At 41.1% G+C, this 25,339-nt stretch overlaps 1 protein-coding gene across 5 annotated transcripts; it reads right to left on the reverse strand.

The window, feature by feature from the left end:
• Positions 1-2,258: 2,258 nt before the first annotated feature.
• Positions 2,259-23,615, reverse strand: sec31a (SEC31 homolog A, COPII coat complex component). 5 transcript variants are annotated; one of them, XM_030065331.1, is made up of 29 exons: positions 23,425-23,615; positions 22,434-22,513; positions 22,026-22,149; positions 20,809-21,007; positions 20,595-20,690; positions 19,208-19,348; positions 18,784-18,926; positions 18,570-18,669; positions 18,265-18,426; positions 16,994-17,146; positions 16,674-16,904; positions 16,479-16,553; positions 16,318-16,359; positions 14,297-14,734; positions 13,799-13,942; positions 13,714-13,765; positions 12,312-12,490; positions 12,009-12,135; positions 11,540-11,685; positions 10,978-11,151; positions 10,652-10,900; positions 9,955-10,056; positions 8,588-8,690; positions 7,584-7,949; positions 6,176-6,231; positions 5,200-5,451; positions 4,806-4,925; positions 4,646-4,717; positions 2,259-4,471 (listed from the first exon to the last, which is right to left on the reverse strand). In XM_030065331.1, the coding sequence occupies exons 2-29, from the start codon at positions 22,510-22,512 to the stop codon at positions 4,292-4,294; spliced, it is 4,305 nt and encodes a 1,434-aa protein (XP_029921191.1). In that variant the 5' UTR covers position 22,513; positions 23,425-23,615; the 3' UTR covers positions 2,259-4,291. The 5 variants fall into 5 exon arrangements, with proteins under 5 accessions (XP_029921191.1, XP_029921192.1, XP_029921190.1 ...); XM_030065332.1 differs by having other exon boundaries at positions 7,629-7,949; positions 13,714-13,942; XM_030065330.1 differs by having other exon boundaries at positions 13,714-13,942.
• Between the last annotated feature and the right edge of the window lie 1,724 nt (positions 23,616-25,339).

Consider the following 25,339-nt stretch of genomic DNA (forward strand, 5'->3'; position numbering starts at 1 on the left):
AGGTCCTGATGTAAAAAGTAGGTGCTGGCAAGAACTGCACTGGTGAATGATAGGAGTCTGTTTTGTATGAGACCAGATTTTGGCGCTCAGTTGTCGTTTTTGCATGTTGGAGCCAAAAATATCAGAGCTCCTTCAATGACTTGTCTTTTTTGTGACTAAAATTTTCTTGGTTCTCCTTTTTTTCCAATTTATTTTCACTATGGAGGAGACATTACATAACAAAATCAAATGACGGAAATCTTGTGCTGACACTGCATAACACAGCTACATCTTTTCACCAGGGTAACTACATAGACATTATAAATGTAGTTACAGCTGCATTCACATAAAGAGATGGAATGAAAAAAAAAAAAATTTATGCGAATAATACAAAAAGGAATGTGTACCTCAAGGCCAAGATAAGCACGAGTGTGTTATTACCTGGCTAAACTTTCATAAAAGAAAAAAAATCAAATACAAATAATTTTCCAACCTGCGTTTAAACTTCCAGTGATCCAGATTATAACTTCACCCATGGCCTCCCATCCATCTTTTGACCCTGTCCACCCCTCCCTGCGTTGTTCGTTTTTTTAAACAATTAAAACATAATAAGATCTTACATAGATATTATTTCCCCTCTCTTTTTGTATTCCCTTTTCTTCAATGAAGTATTGCAAGAAAACCAGTTTGGAGGAACAATTGAAGTGGCAGATTCAGGCTTAACTTTTTGGTGTCATGTAGAAAGACAAGTCTCCTGAAATTTGCCCAAAACATCTTAATAACATATTCTTTTCTTTAATTAATGCATAGGTTAAGTTGATGCTTTCCAGTAGTAGTTTAACAAGCGGATTTTACAGGAAACTGAAGAAAAAAGAGTTGGGGGAAGAGGTTGGTGCTTAGAGGACAACAAACAACATGAAGGTGCGATTTTATGTGTGTTGAAGTGATGAAGCTGCCATGACCATGTAATTTCCTGCAAAGGATTAATATAGTATCATTAATTCATTAATTCATTAATTCATTCATAAACAGATCCAAATAAGAGAAGAAACACATTTAAAGACATGGGGGTCAGAGTTTGAGGCTCAGTGTGTAACAGGAAGTTTTTTCAGTGTGAGCTTCCTGTTATTGAAGGCTCTTCCATCTGCTCATCTCTTCTGAACAAAGAGTAGACCACATCAACCGTTTTCTGTATATCATTTATTCATGACATGATGATTTGTTTATATTCGTTGTTGCGGTTAGTTTTCATAGGAAGCTTTGAATCAATGGGTTAATGTTTGACCCAGATTCAAATTTTATGAACTCTTCCACCTCTGAGCCAGCTATCTGATCCTGTGAGGCAGTTGAACAACATCCTACCACCGAGCCGTTCTCCTTTCAATGTTTAACCCCGACTCTCAAAAGCTTGCAAAACACCAACATACATTTCTCACAATGCTTGTTTTCCACTAATCTTTACTTCTTATTTGTGGCTAACAGATAAGTGTATAACTTTATGATACTAACGATAATGTGACGAAATGCATGAATGTAGCAAAGAACTAAGAAAAGCATCTAACAGTTTTAGCGGGGAAAAATTCACTGATTACCAATATAGTGAATTTGACAGATGATAAATATAATTTTTGCGCTGCAATGAAAATAGTCTGTTTCTATGTGGAATGTGTACCGATCTTGCACCAATATGACTGGGCAAGGGCACTGAGGAGGCTGCTGTCTTAAACAAATAACTTTACCAAAGAATATTTAACATTTTTATACATTGTTAAACATTTCATATCAGTGCACATCAGTCAACATACGCTAATAACGATGTGACACCAATATACCTGTGATAGGCCAGTATCAGCTGGTAATATCGGTCAGGCACTTTTTTTTTTTTTTTTTTGCAGCTGACAAAGTTGTACAACTCACACATTTCCAAATAAATAAATGAATAAAAACAAACAAACAAACAAAACTACACTTTACAAGTATCACAATGTAAAACTCATGATTTTACAGTTTCTGGTCAGATGTAATTGATTTCAGTCAATAACAGAAATATAATGAAGCCATGGGGCCCCATCCTAGCCTAAGTCAGTGTGATTTTTTCCACCATTATACTTTTCTTTCTTCCCCTGCACTTTACTAGTTTAAGTAAAGTGCACTACATTTCCTTTTGATGGCTGCCTGTGTTGCTTATTTCACTGACCGCCTCTGACACTTATCAAGAGCACCAAACGAATAAGAAAGTAAACAGAGAAAGTAAATGACCTCAAAAAATTCAGACAGCATGTTTTAAATAAATACTATTTATTGAAAATATTGCATGTAGTCAATCTAAAACAAAGAATCGTTTTCTTTTATTAACAACATAAACTGAGACAGGTGGACCAGTCAGACTACAGCCCTCATCGTAGTTGGAATGATAAGCAAGCAGACGTCCTCCTTCCCAGTTCCCTCTGAGTCTGATTAAGCTGATGATTACCTCTTTGCCTTTAAGGATGCTTGTAAGCGTCTGTATTAAAGCATGCATATCTTTTAAGTTCCATTAGGGAAAAAAATCCCATTGCACTCTGCTGAGTATAATGATTATACTGACAAAAAAAAAAGAATAAAAAACAAAAATAAGAGACCAAAACAAAACAAAAGCCAACAAAATTAAACATCCTTAACAAACGGGAATGCGTTGCATAGCATTGGCATATCCCAAACCTACACTATCTTGGTCCAATGTGCATTTCTGTAGTGATACGAGTGGTGAAAGTAAGTCAGTCTGGACTACAAGAACAAGAATACACAGCAGTATGGAGTACTGGCATGAAATATTGGATTCATTCACACATCAGTGCTCACTGATGCACCCGAGTGTTCACTGAATCAGAGCACTAACAAAGTTCCTGTGTGTTTATCTGGAGCATCTCTGCCTTGGTATTCAGAGCCCTCACTGGCTGCCAAGGAAAACACACTGGTGCAGCAGATCACTGTTATGTTTACAGTACCAAGTGGTGAACGGGCTAGAACTGCTACCAAACCTGCTGCATCTCCACAACAATGAAACTAATTTTTGTCATCAGACCAAAACTTGCCACAAAATTTATCTTAACATGCTCGTTTGAAAATTACTGGCTCTAAAGTTTAACTGGCAGACTTGATTCCCTGTTCTGTGTCTTGTGTCCTGTATCTGCGATACAGCTTCTCCAAACTTTGCATTCATCTTTAGCTTCATTATCTGCAGCCATCATAAAAACCACACATACACTGATGAAGAATTCATTTGAAGATAAAACATGATTTTACTTTTTAAAGAAAAATCTCTTTAGGAATTACAAGGTCCTCTAAAATTGCTTTAACGCAAAAACCAAAATGAAAAATCTGGAAGTTGATAATTAACTAAAATTGATTATACATTTTTTGATGTAAGATCATTTTTCCTAAATGATTGCTGTTTACACACCCATGCAAATGTGGACCAAAGTCATGCTGCGATACCTTGTCACTGGTGCGCTGTTAGCCAAATTCATTTAAACTAGCCCATTTCGTTAAACATCCTAAATTTATTACTGATAAATCGCCTGCAAGTAAAAAGCAATTTCATTATTGCTTACCAAATCTGCAACTAACACTTCTGAATTTCTTCCTCAGTATTTTTTTTTTTGTTTGTTTGTTTTTTTGTCTGGTTTCATTCATATTACCAGTCAGAGGAGGGCAAATGCCTTTCATACTGGCCCGTGTGCTGCTCATTTAGACTTTGTTCACGCCAGCTTATAGGCTTGAAATGTCAGTTTGAAGATTTCATTCAATTCAGCAACTGAAATGTATCCATTTCTTACATTAGTTACATAATTCATATGTCTGAAACTGTGATTTAGATTTAAAAAAAAAAAAAAAAAAAAAAAAACTTTAGTGTGACTCAATTTGCTGCTGGATTATGGTAGTGCTTTTGCTAACTTGTCTGTAGCCCTTGTTGGTTTTGTGTGTGTGTGTGTGTGTGTGTGTGTGTGTGTGTTATTGGGCAGCTGGTGGGTGGGAGTCGGGGTTGGGCTCAGACTTTACTTTCACCACTGTGTGATACTGATAGCATGGCTTGTGTTGACGTTGTGGAGGGAAACAGCATGGCACGAGGGAGCATTTAACAGTATTTTGATACATCTCAAAACTCTTCATCAAGTAGATCTGCATCACGAGTAAAACGGAACTCCCTTTGAAACAAACTACCCATAATTGGAACACGTTCCACCATTTTTTTTTTTTTTTTTTACCACAACCTTCAACTAATCCTTTTCCATCTTTCAAGACTCAGGAGTGGTTGGGAGTTTCTGCCTACTCAGACCCCAAGTTTGTTGGCTTGTGTCAGCACCACCTTGAGAACGGGCATAAAGGCCGACGTCTCACTGAAGTTGCTGTTGCTAACTATGTGGGTGTGAATATTGAGGCCCTCTGTGTAGGATCGAGACTCTATACTCCTTGCCATGTTATGCAGTCCTCCTACAATGGCTGGGGAGAGCTGGGGAGAGGAATAAGAGAAAGTGGTGGTCAGAAAAAAACATCATATTATCCCAATATCCTGTCATGGAATTCCATTTTTTCACTAATTTGCAAGATTTGACATTAAACTATAATGATCTGTCTCATTTTGGAAACAAGACATGCCAACTACTGATGGAGGCGGGGTACTCACTGTCTGCTCTCTTAGTTTGTCGTAGAGGGCCTCCAAACGCTTGTTGGCATCGTCGAGCTTTCTCTTGGTTTGCTGTGAGAGAGAGCAAAGACACTTCAGAATTGTTTACTGTTACTGTTATGAAGGTATGTTCAACTTTCAAAGCTCTAGCTGGACTCACGGGATCAGTAGCTACAGCCAAGCACTTCTGGATGAGCCCTTCGAATGTGGTCTTCAGGACCAGGTGCTCATCAGGGATGGGCTTCTTCGTGATCTTCTCAGCAGGGATGGATTGCATCGGCTGAATGAGTTATATAAGGTAAGAATATTTTGAGTCAAGTCAAGTTGAGTTATAGGCATTAATCGGGATGTAGCAAGGGCTGGTACTAATGATACTACATCAATGACAAATTCAACACCAGCTTGGTCAGCATTGCCTTTATCGTCATAAAGGTAGTGATGAGAATAATTTCTTTTGTCATGTTTCCAGTGTAGCACACACATCTCAGATATATAGTGACGTAACATGTAGAAAGTTTTTATACAGTGATACATAGTGAGGATTCATCCTGTACCTGTATGACATCACCAGTAGGGGCTCCTGGGGCACCCTCCACACTTGTCTTGGGCATTGCTGGGTTCATAGGTGGAGGGGAGATTTGCTGCTGCTGCTGCATGCCTGAGTACGGGGCCTGGACACCAACCTGGCCCGGGACCATGGCCTGGGGAGCTGCAGAGGATATTGGCTGGGCCTGAGGGTCACCACCCAGGGGAGCCATGATGGGTGCGGTGATGGGTGCAGGAGGAGTGTAGTTTTCTGGAACGTGCTGAATAATGAAAAACATCATGTTTTATTTAAAAGAACCACACCAGTGACTTTGCATGTTTAGCGTAGTATCTGCAAAATATATATACGCCATGTTTCTGCTAATCTTTTCCTCAAGGAAGCAGTCGTACTTTAAAACTCTTGACATCATTTTTCCTTCCTTTTGTCCATTCATTCCACTACAATATGAAAATGAACTTTCAGTGATTTTCTTCACACCAGTATGCCATCACTGTAATAAAGTCATCCACATTCATTTTCCTAAAAGCAGCAGCACTGTTCTGTTTTGATGACATGAAACAGGGCGGAGTGAAACGGTCCCTTTGCCGGAAAATAGCTCCCAGGGAAATGTTTGCTTTACACAGCGAATTATCAGATCTGTGGTGAAATCTTTAGCCCCCTCACATGATTTGCAGAATTGTTTGCTGCCATGTAAAATGCTGTAGTAAATGGGTCAAACATCAGTTGTATGGTCTTTAATGGCACTGTAAGTAAGATGTTACCGTCCAATAACACAACATGACCATAATGCATCTATGGAGGGGCTGTTGTAATGGGTTGGTTTACTCAATGATGAGTTTGCAAGGAGCTGAAATTTCTGGCTTTGGTGCCACTCCCCTCACTTAATGCCCCTTAAACTTGGATGTACAGCCCCTTTCCTGACAGTGTGTTTGCTTTAAGTCAAGGTGCAATTACGGTACATATTCTCGGTCTGGCAGACAGACCTTCTTCTTTGGTGCTCTGCTCAGGGCAGGAGGATCATTCCAGCCATTCTGAGGTCCTGAGGAAAAGAGATGAATCAATTATTTATCCATTTATTCAGCCATTCCCAATGATTTTTGGGAGGAGTCTTGAGAGATGTTCTTGAATTGTGAAGCTTAATTGCACAACATGATTGATAAGCAAAGCCAGTTTCAGTCTGATCAGGCTGTACTGACTGTATTCTCTGACAGCACCAATGGTTAACAAATAACCTCAATTCTGATTTTAAAAAAGGGAAAGAATTTTACACCCTTGATTGCATTTTCAGATGTAATCTGTTCATATTCTGAGTAGCGTGAGACAAAATTCTGTGATTAAGCAAAATAATCAAAAGTTATCTGACAGACAACATGCACATTCCCAAAGAGAATCAGGGTTTATACATTTTATGTTAAATTACAATTGTTAAACAAGTTGTTTTTTTGTTTTTTTTTTTGATTAAGTTTTCATGTAGCAGTAATGAGGCAAGCCTTGGCCCTAATTATAATCATGATCCCGGCCTGCCATTTCCATCAGGGTAATGACTTCCCTAAATAGCCATGCAAAGCCCACAAAGCACTAGGGCAACAAATTTGGGTCAACCTACATCTGTCCTCTTGTATTTGTCTAATATACCAAAACATAATTGTTTTCAGTCATTCAGCAATAAGATTACTACAAAAACGCTTCTCTTTGTGTTCTGGTTCACGAGAAACTGAGCAACTCCAAAGCAGGAACCAATAGTTATAAAAGACAAACATATGAAATACAGACTCCAGCGATGCCATCACGAGGTCAAGTCCTGAGTTTTTCCACAGAAAATGAGAGAGTTTAGGAACTTGCATGCTGCTCATTCAGGTTTTTATGTCTGTACAACTTTGGTTTTATGTACTGTTTGTTCTGTAGAAGAAAATGCACTATTATAAATAAAGAGAAATAAAATAAAATAAAATAACACCTGCTTGCTGTCACTGCCACCTTTTACACATTTTCCAATACATTCTCTCCTCTTGTTGGGAAGGCAGGCATGATTCTGTTCTCCCAGTTTCTTAAGCTTTTAAAGTAAAGTTGCCTCTTCAGCAAAAGGATGAGGTGTTATGCTAATATAATCTATTTTGTGGCTGTGTCTAAACCCATACCGAAATGAATGAACTACACCTCTAATATCCCAAAGACGCCACTACTTTTACACTACTTACTACAATTACAATTTAAACCTAAAGTAGCACTCTCCCTTTTAACTGGAAGAAACTGACTTGTGGTTTTTACTCAACACAGTAAATTTTAAGTCCAAACAGTAACAACTGAGCAACTCCAAATAAAACCTGAGGGCTGACTGCATCAACTACTAAAGAAGACTGTCGCATTGAGGAAAAGCAGAGCCATGCAGACCTGTTCTCTGAGAGGCGGGGATCTGGTCGGGGTCAGGCTGTGTACCTGAGACTCCGGTTGGTGGAGGGGGCGGCATGTAAGATACTGGAGATCCTGGCCCGCCGTGTTGGAAAGATGCTCCAGAGGATGCAGGAGGAGAGAAGGAGGAGGAAGCAGTTGGCAAGAAGGGAGGATGGGAAGGAGGGCTGATAGGAGGTTGTCCAGGATAGAGTGGAGGAGCTTGCTGAGAGGGAACAGGCTGCATGTATTGAGACAGAAAGCCCGGGGGCTGAGGAGCGGAGGAGGTCACAGCAGAAGAGTACTGCAGAGGCTGATAGATAGGTGCCCCCCCGGATCCAGATGGGTACTGGTTGACCTGGGGGTAGGCTAGGGTTCATACAAGACACAACAGATGCTGTTAGAGATAAGCTACAGCTGTTGGCTGTAACTACATGCTGCATGCTATACAGGTCAGAAGTCTAATAACAAACATACAGCTAGACACAGTACAGTGCATGCTAAAATGCATCCATGGAATATAAGATTTAGTTTGCCCAATAGGCAATGAGATGAACATACAGAAAAGTTATTCATGACAGCCATTCTCATCTCATGTTAGTGACAGAGTAATACTTCATGGATAGAACTGAAACATTCCAGCCATAATAACAGAAGAGGAAGAAGAACGGATATTGAAGAGTCAAACATTGCCAAAAGGAAATGCTTGCCGGTTTTGTTTTAGAAAAGAGAGGCGAGAGGATTTATTCCAGCTACATTTTTCAGATCCAGGTACTTTATGCAACCTAGGAGCTGAGTATTACGTGTACATGGGACTCATACTAAAGAGGTAGATTGTGCTTTCCTCTGCACATAATCCCAAGAGTTTTTCTATGTAAAAAAAAAAAAAAAAAAACTCACACTGCAGAGCAGGAATGTGACTTAATGACAAAACACCAGAAAATGAAACCACAATAAACCACCTTGTGACGTGTTGGTCTGGAGTGTGGAGTTTGTTAAATACTCACGCTGGTACTGATGAGAGTACATGTATGCAGGGGTGGAGGAGGCCGGAGGGGGGGCAGCTGCTCCGGAAGCTGGCATCCCATACATGGGGTTGGAGAGGTCCGCCTGCCCAAGCAGAAAGAAACTCTAACACCAAATTTCAAAACCCAGGGAACTGGCTACACTTCATGCACTACAACAGGAGAGGAAATCCAGCTAGGGCTGTGCGATATGGAGAAAATCAAATACCTCGATACTGTGACATTATTGTAGGGATGACTCTTGGTGCATTCACAAAATATTTAAACAATTAGATTTTTTTAAATAGTCATAAATAATGTGGATGTCAAAGCAGGTAGAGCCAAACAACAGAACAGCTACAACAGTCTAACAGGTTCAGGGAACTGCATCCTTCAGCCTTTAAATCCAGGAAAAGACAAGAGATATAAATCCAAAATCCCAGAGGATATCTAGTCTTATATCAAAATATCAATATATTGCATAGCCCTAAACAATGCTATTTTATTACAACAGGAACACAGTAAAAGCATCTTGGTGCTATAAGACAGAGGGCAGATTATTCTCAGATTTGCCTCTTCTGCTCTTCTGTGGGTGGGAAAATTCACCTCATAACACATGAGATAGGAATTCATGAGTTATTAGTTAACAGTGTTCAGGAACAGTTCACTCTGAAAATGAGTGGTGAGAAGAGCGGTGTGGTATGTTAGAAAAGCACATAGCAAGAAGAAAGACTTTACAGATGTTAGCAGTTAGAGCATGAGGAGTGATGTAAACAGGTCCATGCATTAAATCATGAAGAAAAGCTAGGAGAATTAAGTGAAGCTCTGACCAGAAACAGCGCATGCGTCAAACCTTGAGGGGACTGAGCTGCCGGCCGCTGTATCAAAGGGGGTTGAGGGGACTGGGGTTGCTTATGCGGAAGGGAAGGTGCTGAGATAGACTACATGCTTTATTTTGATTCTTTTACAACCAAAGATGTACCACAGTAGCAAGAGGGAGGTTTGTGATGGCCTGGTATTGGTCCCATCAATTCAACCACAATGTATTCAACACTGGCTTTATAACTATTCAGTTAGTCTGTGCGAAACCTCAGTTACAAAAAAAAAAAAATCAGAATGCTCCGACGACTTACTGTAAATGAAAGAACTTTTATATATAAAAACAGAATTGAAAACCATGCATATCTTGTAATAAAAAGTAAGGAAAGAAGAGCAAAACAAAACAAAACAGAAGACTTGCTACAGTGGTACAACCGTCTAATATATGTGCATGGGCATGAGTGTGGTGTATTTTTGAGTTGTGCACAGTATCAGAAATAGTGAGCGCTGTGCACAGTTGTGTGTTAGGGTTGAGTGGATGGGCAGTATACCTGCTGGTCTGAGGCGGTGCCTAGTTGAACAGGAGGAGGGACATTGGGGAGGGCTGTGGGAGTTTGGTTACTCCAGGAGGTGACAGTGGAGGCAGCCCTCACCTGGAGTACACAGAGACACATGGCACATACCGATGATGGCCACACCATGGGGGGAACCACCAAACAACATCGCCACAATGCACAAGCATTGGACCAGTGGACACACGACAGGGAAACAGAAGAACCAGGGCTCAAATTACAGGGACACCCAGGGGAATTTTGCACCCCCATATGAAGTTAGTACATAATTAACATAATTAAGTACACTGCTCCCAAAGATGAGCCCCCAGCATTAGTGGCATACAGCCCGTGCGATAAGCAAATTTATCATTAATATTTCAAGAGTACTGTGGGAATCAGCATGTGATTTAAACCCTGGCCAAAACAGAAACCACAAGTCCAATCAATGTAATGACTACAACACAACAGAAAATTGTAATGAGTGTTACACCAGGTGATTAGTTAGTATGTGACCTGTAGATTTCCTCACTTTTTACCGCACACAGATAAGTGAAGAGGAAAGAGACCAGTCTGCCCTCATATTTAAGGATAATATTCTCTTAAAGTGAACAGTGTTGTGAAGGAGGACGGTAACATCGTGGGTCCTCATGTAAACACTTGTTATGTTCAGCTTTGGGAGGTCAGTGGAACGTACTGGCTGGTAATACTGAGGCTGTGCTGGGGCAGAGGCAGGTGTAGGCATGGGTACTGGTGCTGCAGAGGGCTGAGGCACCATAGCAGGCTGGGCTGGGGTGTACGGGTGTCTGGGCATGGCTGTAGTGTGCTGGGCCTGAGGAGCAGGCGGCTGAGGCTGAACTTTTTGGGTTTGGACTGGAGCTGCAGGAGCGGCTGCCTGTTGCCCCAGAGCCCGACTGAGGCGGTCACGAAGCTGCTGTACAGCAACCTAGAAGGAGGAGACAAGATTACTGGTGTGGTCCTCATCATCAGTGATCAGTAACCTACTGCAGATGTGTTACATACCTGGTCGGTGTTGTCAGGCAAGTAGGTGATGGCAGTGGACAGGCTGCCCTGGGAAGCCAGTAAGTTGGCATACTGACTCATCTTTTCAGCCAACAAGACGCCCACAGCAGCTGGACCGGAGCGCTGGGTCTGCTCTACTGCGCGCCGCAGCACCACCACCTTCTCCACCAGTTCCTGAGTAATGTGCACACAGCCCGTTAACATGACCCGAATCAATCCACAAAAATTCACATACCTACATACCTGATGCCAGATGTCAGGTATGTAGGTATTTTTGTGGGCCACCCACTTGTTAAAAACTATGTGTTTCATGTTAAATGTTTTTTTAGTTCCTTAAATATGTCACATCTTTTCAGTACAGGCAGGCTCCACTCAAGACGTGCTTTGTATGGTTTTGATAGTGTATAGTTAGACAGTGAGGAGCAGAAGTGGTTTCCGTTGAAAAATACGACAGGGTAGCAAATTCTGAATTTATTGTCAATTCACAACTGTCTTGGAAACAGAGTCCTAATATTATGCCAGTTATACTCTGAAATGCATTTGCCCTTCCACATGTACACACCTGGAGAGAGAGTGGACAACAGCCATCCTGTGCTCTGGTCCAGCAGGACACTAGTTTCTCTACATTGCCAGCACAAATGTAGCACAGGCAGGCCTGGGCTTGCAGCTGGCTGTCCTCAGATGCCTCCAGCCTGCCACCGAGGAGGTCTACAACACACGCACACGCACGCACACACACAGACACACACAGACACACACAGACACACACAGACACACACAGACACAAACACACGCACGCACACACACAGACACACACACAAACACACACACACAAAATTCACAGTGACACAGCAGCAATTCATAGTTCAGACGCAAAGAAATTTGCAAAATAGTCTAGAACAGGGTTATGCATTTCTAAAAAGGGAAAAAAATAGGTAAATATGTGAAAGAGACACCTACACACTGAACTGATGGAAATGTTATGATCTGTTTAAGTCTATCAAGCCGTCTGTATCCCAAAGTGTACTAACCGCAGAGGGAGGAGAACTCATTCGGTTGAGCGTAGGTCATGACAGCAGCCAGAGCTTCCCGCCAGTTCTGCAGGTCACATGTCTGCAGGATGTCATGCCAGTCCTTCATCACCACTGCACTGATCAGCTGCAGGGCAACATGTCACAGATATATCATCAATAACAAAATATCTCCTTCCGCACTTCTTACTATACCATCACAGTTTCACAGTCATTATCCTTCCACAGTAGTGTTATTTACAGAGCTCCTGCTGCTCTCTACACAACCTTAGCACAGCAACATGTGTGAATTCTCGACTGTACCTTTGTGATCTTGCTGTGTGCTTTGGTGAAGTACTTCTTCTGGGTTTTCTCCAGGAGTTCAGCCCCTCCTGCGATGGCCAGGATGATGCTGTCTGCCATACGGTTGTCATGGAGACAGAGCTCCACAGCTCCCTCAAAGTCTCCAGTCAGGAGAGCCTGAGTGATCAGCCCGTCCACATCTGGCAGGCAAACAAAGCGTAAATAAATCAAATAAATTAACACTCTAAAGGGGAAGGTATGAACACATTTTACATCTCCATTGATTCTTAATCATGATGCAGAATGAACTAGTAAATCCTTTTCACAGCAGCCATTTTGACATGAAATAGCAGCTAAACACAGGTGTTACTCATGATACTAATTAAGGTTCTGGTCCATTTAGGAGTAACAGAGCCAGGGTCTTTGTATTGTTCATGCTGGCTCACTGGAAAGGTTCTGCTATCCTTTAGTGGAACTGAACCTTAAATAATATCATTAGCGGCACATGTATTCATCCAGGCTGGTTTTTCTTCCAACCAAATGCTACAGTGGCTGTTTTCACTAAGGAGTTGCTCCTCTATGGCTTAAGGTTATTATCAGTGAAATTAACTGCTGTGGGTGACTGCTTGGAGTGAAAACTTGTGAACTCTTGAACCATGATGGAACCTGGTTGGGAACAATGGTTGCAACTGAGTATTTATCCAGCACTATGGTTTACGTTGGCAAGTGATAACAACTTAACCAGTCTACGGAGCAGACCAACGATCTGTTCCCTGGCATGGCTGAGAGAGCGTGTCTCTGATCGTTTCCAAGTGAACGCTAAAGTGGATTGTTTTACATGCTGTATACGATTTGTTGCTGACAGCAACAGTCTACATACATTTTTCATCAGCTAAGCTGTGAAACTGCACAGCAGCTTTAGCCTGTCTCACTGAGCTGCCTTGTAAAGCAGCAGTTAACAGGTCAAAGTAATGCAGCATCACTTCCAGCCTCTTCATTTATATTGGTGACTGCTGGCAGGGTGCCTTCTCTGAAACATATGTTATGTACATTACTTAAAACCCAGAGCTGTGACAACTGTTTCAAAAACAAGAACACCAGAGTCCACAACACCTAGGGCTGGTGTATTAGCACCTTATCTGCCAAGACCAAAGTATTTAGTGTATAGGTATATTTCACAGAGATATACCATGGTTTTCAGTGTCATTTCTTATATAAAAATGTGTTTATTTTTTCCTTTCAAAAGCTCACATGCCATTTCTTTACAAAATGTAAATTGCATAGCGAAGGCAAATCAGACCAAGTGAAAGAAGTAAACAATGTATCAATGTACAAAGCAGGCAAACTAACACATGAGAAACTGTCTAAAGTCTACCTCACACTAACACCATCCTAATTTCAGAAAAGATGGAGATGTTGTCACCTTGACTGATGCTGAGACTGACACCTTCTTTGCCAGGGGTTGCAGCTGGGACCTCTACAGCAGGGGCCTCAATGGCAGCTGGGACCTCTACAGCAGGGGCCTCAATGGCAGCTGGGACCTCTACAGCAGGAGCCTCAATGGCAGCTGGGACCTCTACAGCAGGAGCCTCAACTGCGGCTGGGGTCTCTACAGCAGGGCAGGGTTCCTCCTCCACTGCTGCAGTCGTCTCCTGAAACACCACAATAATATTTCACAACATCTTGTAGAGTTTCAGAGAATTATGTTGTCACTCTTCAGCAACCCCCTGGATCTTAAAAATACGGCTGCAGTGTATTGACAAAATAGTTTGAAAAATGCCACTGGTTAATTTTTTGCATAACAACATCCCAAATTTCTTCAACTTCTGTGGTGTAATGAGTAAAGCAACATTTACAACTAGGTGATGGAACTGCAAGACAAACACAATTCATCTCAAAGCAACCTCCATGTTTTGCTCAATATAAAGCCATTCATGTGACAATGGAGTATAAACTTTCTGGAACGGGGCTAAAGGGAAAGAAGTGGTCAGGGGATCGAGGAGTACCTCATCCAGGGGAATGTCCTCCTCTGGTGGGAGAATCTGGTCCTCATTTGGCTCTGGTTCACTCGTCAGACTATCCACTGCATTTGTGTCTTCAGCCTCTGGATCCACTTCTGCTGCGTCTTCAGCCTCTAGATCCACTTCTGCTGCATCTTCAGCCTCTGGATCCACTTCTGCTGCGTCCTCGGTCTCTGGATCTGTGGTAGCTTGCAGGTCCAGGCTGTCTTCTGCCTGCAGGTTTGCTGCAGCGATCATGTCAAACGCTGCTTCAGGATTTTCAGCAGGGAGGAACAGACTGGAATCTGCCAAGGGCTGAAGGCTGGCTGGAGCGATCGTGTCCACTTCTGCCACTGGAGCGATAATGTCCACTTCTGCCACTGGAGCGATAATGTCCACTTCTGCCACTGGAGCGATCGTGTCCACTTCTGCCACTGGCTGAAGCTTGAGTAAAGATATGGAGTTGTAGCAAGGTAACACATTTGAAATGCAAGTGCAAACTCAGGAACAGGATGGCAAGGTTGAGCATCAAACATCTGAAATTACAGGTTCCTGTTTAATTCTGTCAAACTCAGACAAATTGTCCAAACTTACTGAGGGCTGCAGATCAGGCTTACAAATTGTAGGTGGGCTGGGATAACCAGACTAAGGCCAGATATGGTTTCAAAGTCTTAGTAATGACAGCTTAGGATGTGCATTAAAGTACACATTACTGTTAGAGTAATGTATAAGATCACAGGGAGCTGTAATATTACTATGAGATGACAGACCACATTGCGGCTCCGACTGGAGGGCTGATTGAAGGTGGCTACACATGGATAAAGGAAATAGTTTTCCCACTTCCTTTTAGTAGTCTCCAAGAGATACGTAGTAGTAGGGATGGGAATTGATAAGATTTTATTGATATCAGTGCCGTTATCGATTCTGCTTATCGGTACAATTGTTTATCAGTTCCCTTAGTGGTACTGGTTTTCAGCATCAACACAACTGAAAACAAGCAGGCAGTGCCTCTGTATTCTCTCTTCTCACGGTGTGTGAAATCTTGCCAACTACTATACTTTCATCACTTCCTTACTGCAAAACACGAGACACAAATGTAGGACTAGTAAATACACAATTCAAGGTTCTCTTCTGGCTGTAGCTTTGCTGCAAAACTAGTAAAAATAGTAAATACCAACATCAGTCTGTATGTTTCTATTGTCTCACAAATTCTGTCACACTGGATGGGAGGCATCATAAATTTCAGAAGTTTTAGGGAACTGTCAAATCACACATACTTGGTAACATTTAATGAAATTTAGCACAAATATCCCAGTTTTGTGTAAGCGCCACCACTGAAATAATTATATTTATGAATGATATTCAACTGCATGAACCCAGTTTTTAACTTTTTAAACTGACTTTTGACCAGTGGAAACACCTTTATCTGTAGTTCAGAAGAAGTCTACTTGCTGTGCTGTATGCTGTCACACCTTGTTTTGTGCAGCTCAGTTGAACCCAGGAGTGTTGAAAACCCCTAGTTCAAACTGTTTGGGGAAGTGAGAATGCCCTAATTAATCCAGGGTGTGCAGCAAGCAAATACTTCCTGGTTCATGAAGAGACGGTCCCAGGCGACTGCTAAGTGAACCTTGGGACGTTTCAAATGACAGTGCAGTTGCACTGCAGACAGGAAAACAGCCCTACTATCTTGTATCTTGTACAAGCCTCACCTTGTAGTATTTTTTATAAGAGATCATACCTAGTGCAGTTTATTGTCTTATTTTGTTGAGATTATCCAAACTCTCAGTTTTCAAGAGTATCACTATTTAATTTTACTTCATTGGCAAAGTCAAAATCCTAGGACTGCATACCAGATCCTATGATTTATCACTGGCACTGAATTTCAACAGTAATAACATTTTTGTTAATAAATTTACAAATACCTCAGATCTCACACAACAATATATTTTTGCATATGGGGTGAGTGTAAGTGGAATACATAGTGAGTAAATGAGCCGATGATTCCTGACAGGCTGAAAAGTGCTTACCTTGACAGGGTCGACAGCTTTGTCCTCTAGTGCTGCTGAAATCTGCCGACAAAAAGAAAACACATTTACCACAAGTTATACTGGAGCTGCATAAAAACATATTAAACATAATGTATTTTGTTCCATATGAGGCATACAGTAATCTAGAAAGTAAATCTCACCTTTAATGCAAGTTCTTCTTTTTTGTATCCCAGAAGCTCCAGGTATTTGCTACGGACATCATTATCAAAGTTAACCTGAAAACACAAAACAGTCACAGAACTAACTTATAAACTCCAATCTCACTGTTATGTTTTCTGATTATTTTCTTCTATGTGTATTCTTATTTTCATTTTCACATGTAGTGAATTTGATACCTTGAGGAAGGACCAAACAGTCTTTTCAAATTCATTCTCAGCTGCATCAATCTTGGTCTGGCAGAAATCCACAAAGCTGCCTGCACTTATCGTGGCCTGCAGCTCAGCTGAGCGCTTCAAAAAGGCTGTTTCTGTAACAACCTGGCTGACATGTACGACATGTGAAGCCGGCTGCTGAGGCTGCTGAGGGTTTGGCTTTGTGTTCTCCAAAGATACCAGCTTCCCACCAAACTAGGGGTGAAAAAAACAAAGTGATGGAAGTACTTTAGATGTTACAATACAGAAACCCAAACATAAATGCGTATGGAGACAGGACTCACAGCAAACGAGGCCCCAACAGGTCTGCAGATCCACTTGGGTGGCTTCTTTAAGGGGTTGACTGTAGTTGGAGTGGCAGTGGTCTGGGGCAGCTGCAGAGGAGGCAATGTTTGTCCTGTCCCAAAAGGATCCATGTTCCCAAACGAGTTGCTGATCTACAACAAACACACATAGTCCAGCATAAGTCAAACCAACTTTGATGATTTAGAAATTAAATTTAGAGCTCAGTTCAGGACGTCTGGGTCTGATGAAGAAGGAAATAAAGGCAGAAGTAGAGTGAGTTTTAAAGACCGTACCAGTGATTTTGCATGTTTAGTATATATAAAATAAAATAAACACAAAATGTATAAACTTCATGTTTCTGCTAATCTTTTCCAAAAGCAAGGAGTCATAACTTAGAACTCTGATATCATTTTTTCTAGCTTTTATCTAAACTATTGCTTTCCATTCATTCCACTATGATATGAAAATGAACATTCAGGTGATGACTTTGTTCTGCAGTCGCAGAACATTATAAGATGGGTGTTTCGACTAAAAATCCACATTCGAAAATTAAGAGATTTTGATTACATGTTGTGAAATCTTTAGTGCTTCACATGATTTTCAAAATGATTTGTTGCAATATAAAATGTGGGGAAATTGTAGTAAATGGGCCAAACATTCAAAATCACTGGTATGATCCTTAAACAGCAGAACTGTGGATGGAGTAGGCTGCAGTGCTTGCCAAATACCCTACAGCATCAAGCAATCACACAGTATCTGAGGAGGCGTTGATGAAAAAAAGAGGCAGCTGCAAAATGTATTAAGGCAGAGATTTTCTCATCATTTATCACCACACTTGCTATTATCCATCGACATCATTGTGCATCTTTTGAAAGCTATTGTTTGGAGGAAAAGCCAAAGTAACACCACTTTGTTTACATTTTACCTTGCAAATAAGCACCTGATGCAGCACCTCCACCTTGCTAAGAAATGTCAGTCAACATGTTCTGCTCCTTAGCACAAGTTGAGTAGACTTCTTATCAAAGAGCATTTACAAGAAAGACATTTTTAGCTTGTTTGAAATTTAGGCAGTATTTCTGTTTTTTCTATTCTTTTTTCACTTCTATCACCTCCTTAGTGTACCTTATAATTAAGCATGTCACATATCTTCAGCTCATTTTTCACTGCATGGGGTAATCCAACCAATAACCAATAAAATAACTTAAAAACACAGTGAGTTTATTTTCACAATTCTGCACGATTCTCTTTGTTGTGGAAGAGCCTGGCCTACCTGGTCAGCATGCCTCTGGCTCTGGGCTTGGTTGCTGCCTCCCATGATGGAATAGATGTCAATGTGTCCGTCAAAGGCTGCAGCTGACAGCACAGCAGGGTTCCTGGGGCACCACTGGATGTCAAAGCACCACTGAGTACTGGTGGGCAACTCATACAGAACCTGTGGAGACAATCAAAGGATTAACTTCAGTCTGGGAACAATGTGAAAAGGAAATTTTTCTGAAATCTTCATGAATGTAGACCACTCTGGTTGATCAATCACTGTATCAATAACCTGTTTCTAAATGGCAGCTAGGCACGTACCTCTGCTGTGTTTGGATTCCAGCACAAGATCCTGCTGTCCTTCCCGCAGCTCAGAAGCAGCTCTGGATCAGCCAAGCTCCAGGCAATGGCCAGGACACCACTGAAGAGAGGGGAAACAGTTACAAGCAGACTCATCTACTGATGTCTTAAAACCACATAGGAAACCTGTCTTGTTTAAGCTGCTTTGGGGGAAAACTCAACAGTATGGCTTTACCGTGTGTGATTCTCTAATATCTTGAGTGGGGAGGTGGCGAAACGCAAGTCCCACATCTGGATAACGGGCAACCGGTCATCCTCCGAGGCCAAGACCAGCTGAGTGGCCACTTCTGGGTTCCAGGCCAGCCCAGAGCAATGCATCTAAAATTAAAGACCCAATCCTATGAGTGTTTGGTTCAAAGGATCTCTTTAGAAAAACAAACAGCCGGTAGGTGAAAAAAGTGCAATTACAAAATCCACCTGCCACTTCAGCAGCTTTTGGTCATTTTGCTAACAAGAGGGATGGCACCCACCCTCATCCCCCCCTAAAATCATCTACTGAATGAAGTTTAAAAACAACACATACCCTCCCAAAAATATATTTATTATTGATTAATGTATTCTAAACTATAGCTCATGCGTAGCGAGGAGCCTGAACGTACTCTGTTGCTGTGATCGCTAACTTTAATGATGAGGTCATTCTTGCGGAGATCCCAGACTGAGGCTCGTCCACTGGGGTTGGCAGAGGCCAGGATGTGTTGGACCTGTCTGTTCCACGCCACACAACTGATGTCCTCCACGGGCTATATTAAAATAACAGTAAAAACATTAAAAACATGAGCAATTATTTATAATAAACAGCATACACCTGCAGCATGGCACATCATACCTGTGCATTAAATGTTTGAAAACACAGAAAAAAACTTGGCATTATTTGATTATCAGTGACAGAAAGTGCGAGCTAAGACGAGTGGCCATATCAAGAATGTTTTTCCGACATTGTCTTGAGCATATTTCAAGCTTGAGATTAATTGTGTGCTTGAGATTATCATAATCAGCTGGATGGCTGGATGTTTTCCCCCACTGTGATACAACAGAATCAACCTTCATTTGTTGTGGCTGTTTTTAATATTTTAGACATAAATGCACCATAAATGCCTGGTTGCAAATGCTACAAGTTAAACAAAGTGGTAGCTAAGGAAACACAAAAGCATATTCTGCACAAATTTCTGTACATATGTTTCCATGTTTCCTCTATGTTCCTGTGTTTCCTCTGCTGCATGCAATGCATTCTTGGAGATTCGCTAAATCTATTACTAGAGATGCTGTATCTATATTTTACTGGCTATGTTATTTCCAATGATTGCTGGCATTCTTACTTATTTTCTATTATGTTCTGTTATCCAAAATTGTCCTATTCTTATGAATATCCTAATCTTTGCTGCTGTGACTAAGCCAAAGTTGTTATGGAAACAAAATGCACTCCTTTTCCTACGCTCAACACAAAATGAGGTTGAGGCAGCATTTCTCTAAAACAGTCAAAGAGTGTGAGTGTGCTTCTTGGCATTTTATCTCCTCTCCTTGGCATTCATTTGATTCATTTCCTGTTCTGTACCTTGTTTGTTACATCTAATACACGATGACAGGACATGAGAATAGACAAGAATACATATTATTAAAGGCTGATAAACTCCCTTAAGTAATCAAACACTCCCGGTTTATGCTGAGGCTGGATTAATTTCATTGTAATACCTGCATTAATCAGCTACTAACTAACCATTTTAAATCCAAGCATGTAACTAAGCAATTAACTACCTGAGGTTTGTGAACTGTGATTAGCACTTAATTACATCACAGATGCTAAATAAAACAATTAATTGAGATGAAATAAACAAAATTGTTAATGTCCTTGGAATGAGAGTCTTCATATTTTGACAGCAAAATTCCCTGCATTACACACCTAGTGTAAAGACACAATAAGTATCTTTGATTGTCATTTGACAGATGACAGTAGAAATACAAATGGAGCTGACAGATTATAAAAGGTACCTGAGTTTTAGGTCCTGGTGTCATTGGCGAGCCAAAGTTGTTCATATCCCATATATAGATTTCAGACTCATTCCCACCTGATGCAACCAGGTTTGTCTGTAAGGAAGAGGACAGAAATACAAAAACCATCATTGCAATGTGTCATAGTTTCAAACAGAAAGTGTAAATACAATAAATGCTACGTTCACCAACACCTCAGGAAAATGGAGCATACCTGGTACGGGTTGATGTCAAGAGCTCTCACTGGCCCTGTGTGCTTGTCACTCTGAGCAATGATCACGTCACTTTCGCCGGCGATGATTTTGGCAGGGTCATACAGGATAACGTCGCCATTCTCACCTCCTGCAATTAGGACCCCAGATGGGAGGCCTTGGGCATCCATTCCATGGGGACCCCAGACCAGTTTGTGGTATCTGTAGACAGAAAAGAACAAAGTGCATCATCCATGAACAACGGCAGAGAAACAACAAACAATTGATGTAAGTATGGACTGCAGTAGATCCTGATACAGTGGATTCTTCTTTCATGGATTTTTTTTAGAAAGCCATAATAACAGTCCAATCAGTGGTGATTCAGTGGATTTTTCTTAGGATGCTGTGTTGAATTTTCCACAGCATCTATTTGAATCCCTCTAATGTGTGTGTGGTGCAAAGTGCTTTCAAATATAGCAAAAAGAGCAAAAAAAAAAAAAAAAGGAAAGACGGGCTTTTAGGGGCTTAGTACAGCATGTCATAACAACACTTAACATTTCAATTTCTTTCACTAGGATGTTTTAAAGGATGATACCAGTGAATTTGAATGTTTGGCCCATTTACTACAATTTCTCCACATTTTACATTACCACAAGCCATTTTGCAAATCATGCAGAGGTACTTAAGATTTCACAACACATAATCAAAATCCCTCGATTTTCAATTTGAATTTTTGGCTGCAACACCCGCCTTGTAATGTTCTTCTTCTGCAGCAAACAACGTCATCACCATTCATAAACCACAGAGTTGTGTAAAGCACACGTTTCCAAGGGGACTATTTTCTGTATTTTCTGGCAGAGAGACTGTATCACTCCACCCACTTTCAAGTCACCAAATCAAAACAGGGCTGCTGCTTTTAGGAAAACTAATGTGGACAACTTCATAATAGTGATGGAATACTGGTGTGAGGAAAGTTTGAAATCTTTCAAAGTTCATTTTCACATCATAGTGGAATTAATGGAAACCAATGTCTGGATAAAAGGGAGGAGAAATGATAGCGCAGTTCTATAATATGACTGCTTTCTTTTTGGAAAAGACAGAAGAAACATGAAGTCTGTTCATTTTGTAGAGATTATACTAAACATGCAGAATCACTGGTATGGTCCTTTGAGTCAAAGTACTAGATCGTGAACCTATAAACTCTAGCCATGTTAATGCAGACTGACTAGCAAGTATTTACCTGTGAGAGGAGGAGAAGGTGCCACATGACTTCATGTCCAGACATGGCTCAGCCAAGTCCAGCTCAAAGATCTCCAGTGAGGCACTGGTGCTGAAGGAGGCATCCAGTTGCTGGGCTGATGTTCCTGGAAAAAGTCACCAGAGAAAACTTTCATGTACAAAGTGCTGAATGTTGTAATACACTGAAGTGGTGCAGGAAATACAGATGTAGAAAACAGTGCGCAATCAATCTCTCTTCAATGATGCCTTTCCAATAATCCAATGAGGTAAGAAAATAAGGTCTTCTGCCTCAGTTTAGTTTGGGTGTGCCTGTGAATGGTGGAATGATTAGAAAGAATTCAAAATGTTCCCTGTTCCATTACACTGTGTACCCGCAAGCCTCAGTTGTTCACTATGTAACCTGCCGTACCTGTTGCCAGGTAGATTGGGTGGTGCTGTGCAGGACTCCAGCTCTGGATGGCTGTGCGGTTGATTTCTTTAAGTTTCATCCTGAGGAAGTACAAAGTACACATTTTTTAATGGGACATTCACAACCACACATGAGCACTACACAAGCAAACTAGAAATGATCACAAATCGACAAATCACAGTGAGCACGACTTTCATTCATTTACACTTCATGTGGCACCTGGAATCAACGCCAGCAAAAAAAAAAAAAAAAAAAAAGCCTGCAGGCTTAATTTGGTTCTCACTAATTTATAGTTTATATTGCTGGCCTGTGCATCAAGTAAACACATTAGAGGTAAAGTTGTGTCTAATGCAGGAAAAGGGTGTTGTTTATGACAGTCATATTACATAGGAGTACAGTTTTCTGTTATACAGCTCCCATTCCTGTATGTTCATTTGTTCCACTCTTCTCAATTATATCCAATGCATCCTCTATCTTTACTAAGAAATGTATTTCTACATGGGAGGTATAGGCCTGCTTTGACTAATTAACACACAGGTCAATAAGAGATGCCTTAAAGAAATGACAGTACATTTTATCAGCTCTCTCTGAGTCTACAGACCCAGGCAGGTAACGCTACTTTCCCCACTGTCTTTACCAGCAATAGCAAACAAAAGGACAGTAAGAGTGGCTGGTAGCAAAGCTAACAGCTGACGGGCGAATTAAAAGCCACACTGCAGGAAAACACCAAGAAGCTCCGGCTGCATGGAAAACCAATGTCAGTGAGTCTTGAACGGCAAAATGAGCCGACAACAAAGTGCAGGTAGTTGTTTTTTTCTTTGTTTGGTGGGACATTGTGCAAGACGTGATAGTCACAGCGACTAGAGGAGGATATGTAGCCGGCTAGCTCACTGTGCGGGCAAAATATGACAGGAGAATCACTCCACTACATAACACACACACACACACACACACACTGTACATAACTGAGTAGTCCGCTAAAGCTGCTTACCTTGCCTGTTTGGCTCCGTCTCACATGAAAACACACATAAAACACGTCGCAAACACAAGCAACTTCCACCCGGGCAAGTTCCCCTTTTCGTGGCTGCTCAAGGGTTTGTAGGAAGGCTGCTGGTCCCGGCTGAGCAGTGAAATTTCCACGTCCCCACTGGTCTCCATCAACGTGGCACTGAGAGACAGACAGTCTCCTCCCCCCGAAGAAGAACAGCTTCCGGTGGCCGTACACATGGCTGCTCGAGCCCCGTTTATTGCAAATCTTTTTTTTTTTTTTTTTTTAATTAATTTTCTTTTCTTTTTTTCTTTTATTTGTGTAAATCCAATTCCACGAAGCATACATGTTACATACATTTATTTCATTAGAAAAGTTGATGAAAATATGCTTAAGTGTAAAATTAATATAAAAATAAATTACATTGAGCAACATTTATTCTAAGTAGAATAAATTTAAAAATGTCTGAGTCATATTCTTTGTGATTCCTGTGTTTACAAATTTCAATAACAGTCAAATGTTTTAAAATCAGAATCTTTAAAAATGTAAATAGAGGGTGTTTTCTTAAGCCAAATCATTTTATGGCTATAATATTGAGCCAAAGTAATTATCAAATTAATTATGGAAGTTTCATCTGCCAAAAAATTGGGATTGTTAAAGGTGAGCAATATATCAGTCTTTCTTAGCATTCAGTTTTTGTCTAAATTTTTTGAGAAGTTATAAATTTAACCAAGGTTTTGCACAACATGCTGCAGTGTGCAGTTGCTTGAAAACATGTCCATATTGAGCACGTTCAAACTGATTTGATTTATTCCACTGCTTTACAGCATGTCATCATATTTCATATATGCTGATGGGATTTAAAATTGTATGTACACAATATAGACAAATGTGTTGGGTCGCACTTCTTAGTCAGGTGTTTTGTTCAGTCCCATTGCCACAGGTGTTAAAATCAATTAGTTAATCAGTTTATAAAAGAATGGCTCGTTCTAAAGAGCTCACTGAATTCACTCAATGAATGTGTGCTATTGTAATAGTAATGTAATAGGATGTCACTGTTGCAACAAGTCAGTTTGTGAAATTTCTTCCCTCTTAGATATTCCACCATCAACTGTAAGTGGTATTATTGTAAAGTTCATTCGTTTTAAAGCCACAGTAACTCAGCCGCCAAGTGGCAGCACCATGTAAAGTTACAGAGCGGGGTCGCTGAGCGCTGAGGCTCATAGTACGTAAAAGTGGTCAATGCTCTGCTGACTCAGTAACTGCAGAGCTCCAAACCTCCTCTGGCATTAACATCAGCACAAAAACTGAGCGCTGGGTGTAAAGCACGCTGCCACTGGACTCTGGAGCTGTGGAAATATGTTCTGTGGAGTGACCAATCATGCTTCTCTGGGTTTGGTGAATGCCAGGAGAACGTTCCCTTCCTGACTGTATTGTGCCAAATGTAAAGTTTGGTGGGGGAGGGATAATGCTGTGGGCTTGTTTTTCTGGGGTGGGCCTCTGCCCCTTAGTTCCAGTGAAGGGAAATCTTAATGCTTCAGCTTACCAAGACATTTTGGACAATTCTCTGCCTCCAGCTTTGTGGGAACAGTTTGTGGAAGGCCCTTTTCTGTTCCAGCATGACTGAGCCCCAGTGCACAAAGCAGCTCCATAAAAGCATGGCTGGCTGAGATTAGTGTGGAAGATCTTCAGGAGCTCGCACGGAGCCCTGACCTCAACCCCATTCAACACCTTTGGGATCAACTAGAACAGAGATTATGAGCCAGGCCCTCTGGTCCAACATCAGTGTCTGACCTCACAAATGCTCTTCTGGATGAATGGCCAAAAATTCCCACAGACACACTCCAAAATCTTGTAGAAAGCCTTCCCAGAGGAATGGAAACTGTTCTAGCTGCAAACGGGGACCAACTCCATATTA

The sequence above is a fragment of the Myripristis murdjan genome, chromosome 12, assembly GCF_902150065.1.
Source record: "Myripristis murdjan chromosome 12, fMyrMur1.1, whole genome shotgun sequence".
Taxonomy (NCBI): Eukaryota; Metazoa; Chordata; class Actinopteri; order Holocentriformes; family Holocentridae; genus Myripristis; species Myripristis murdjan.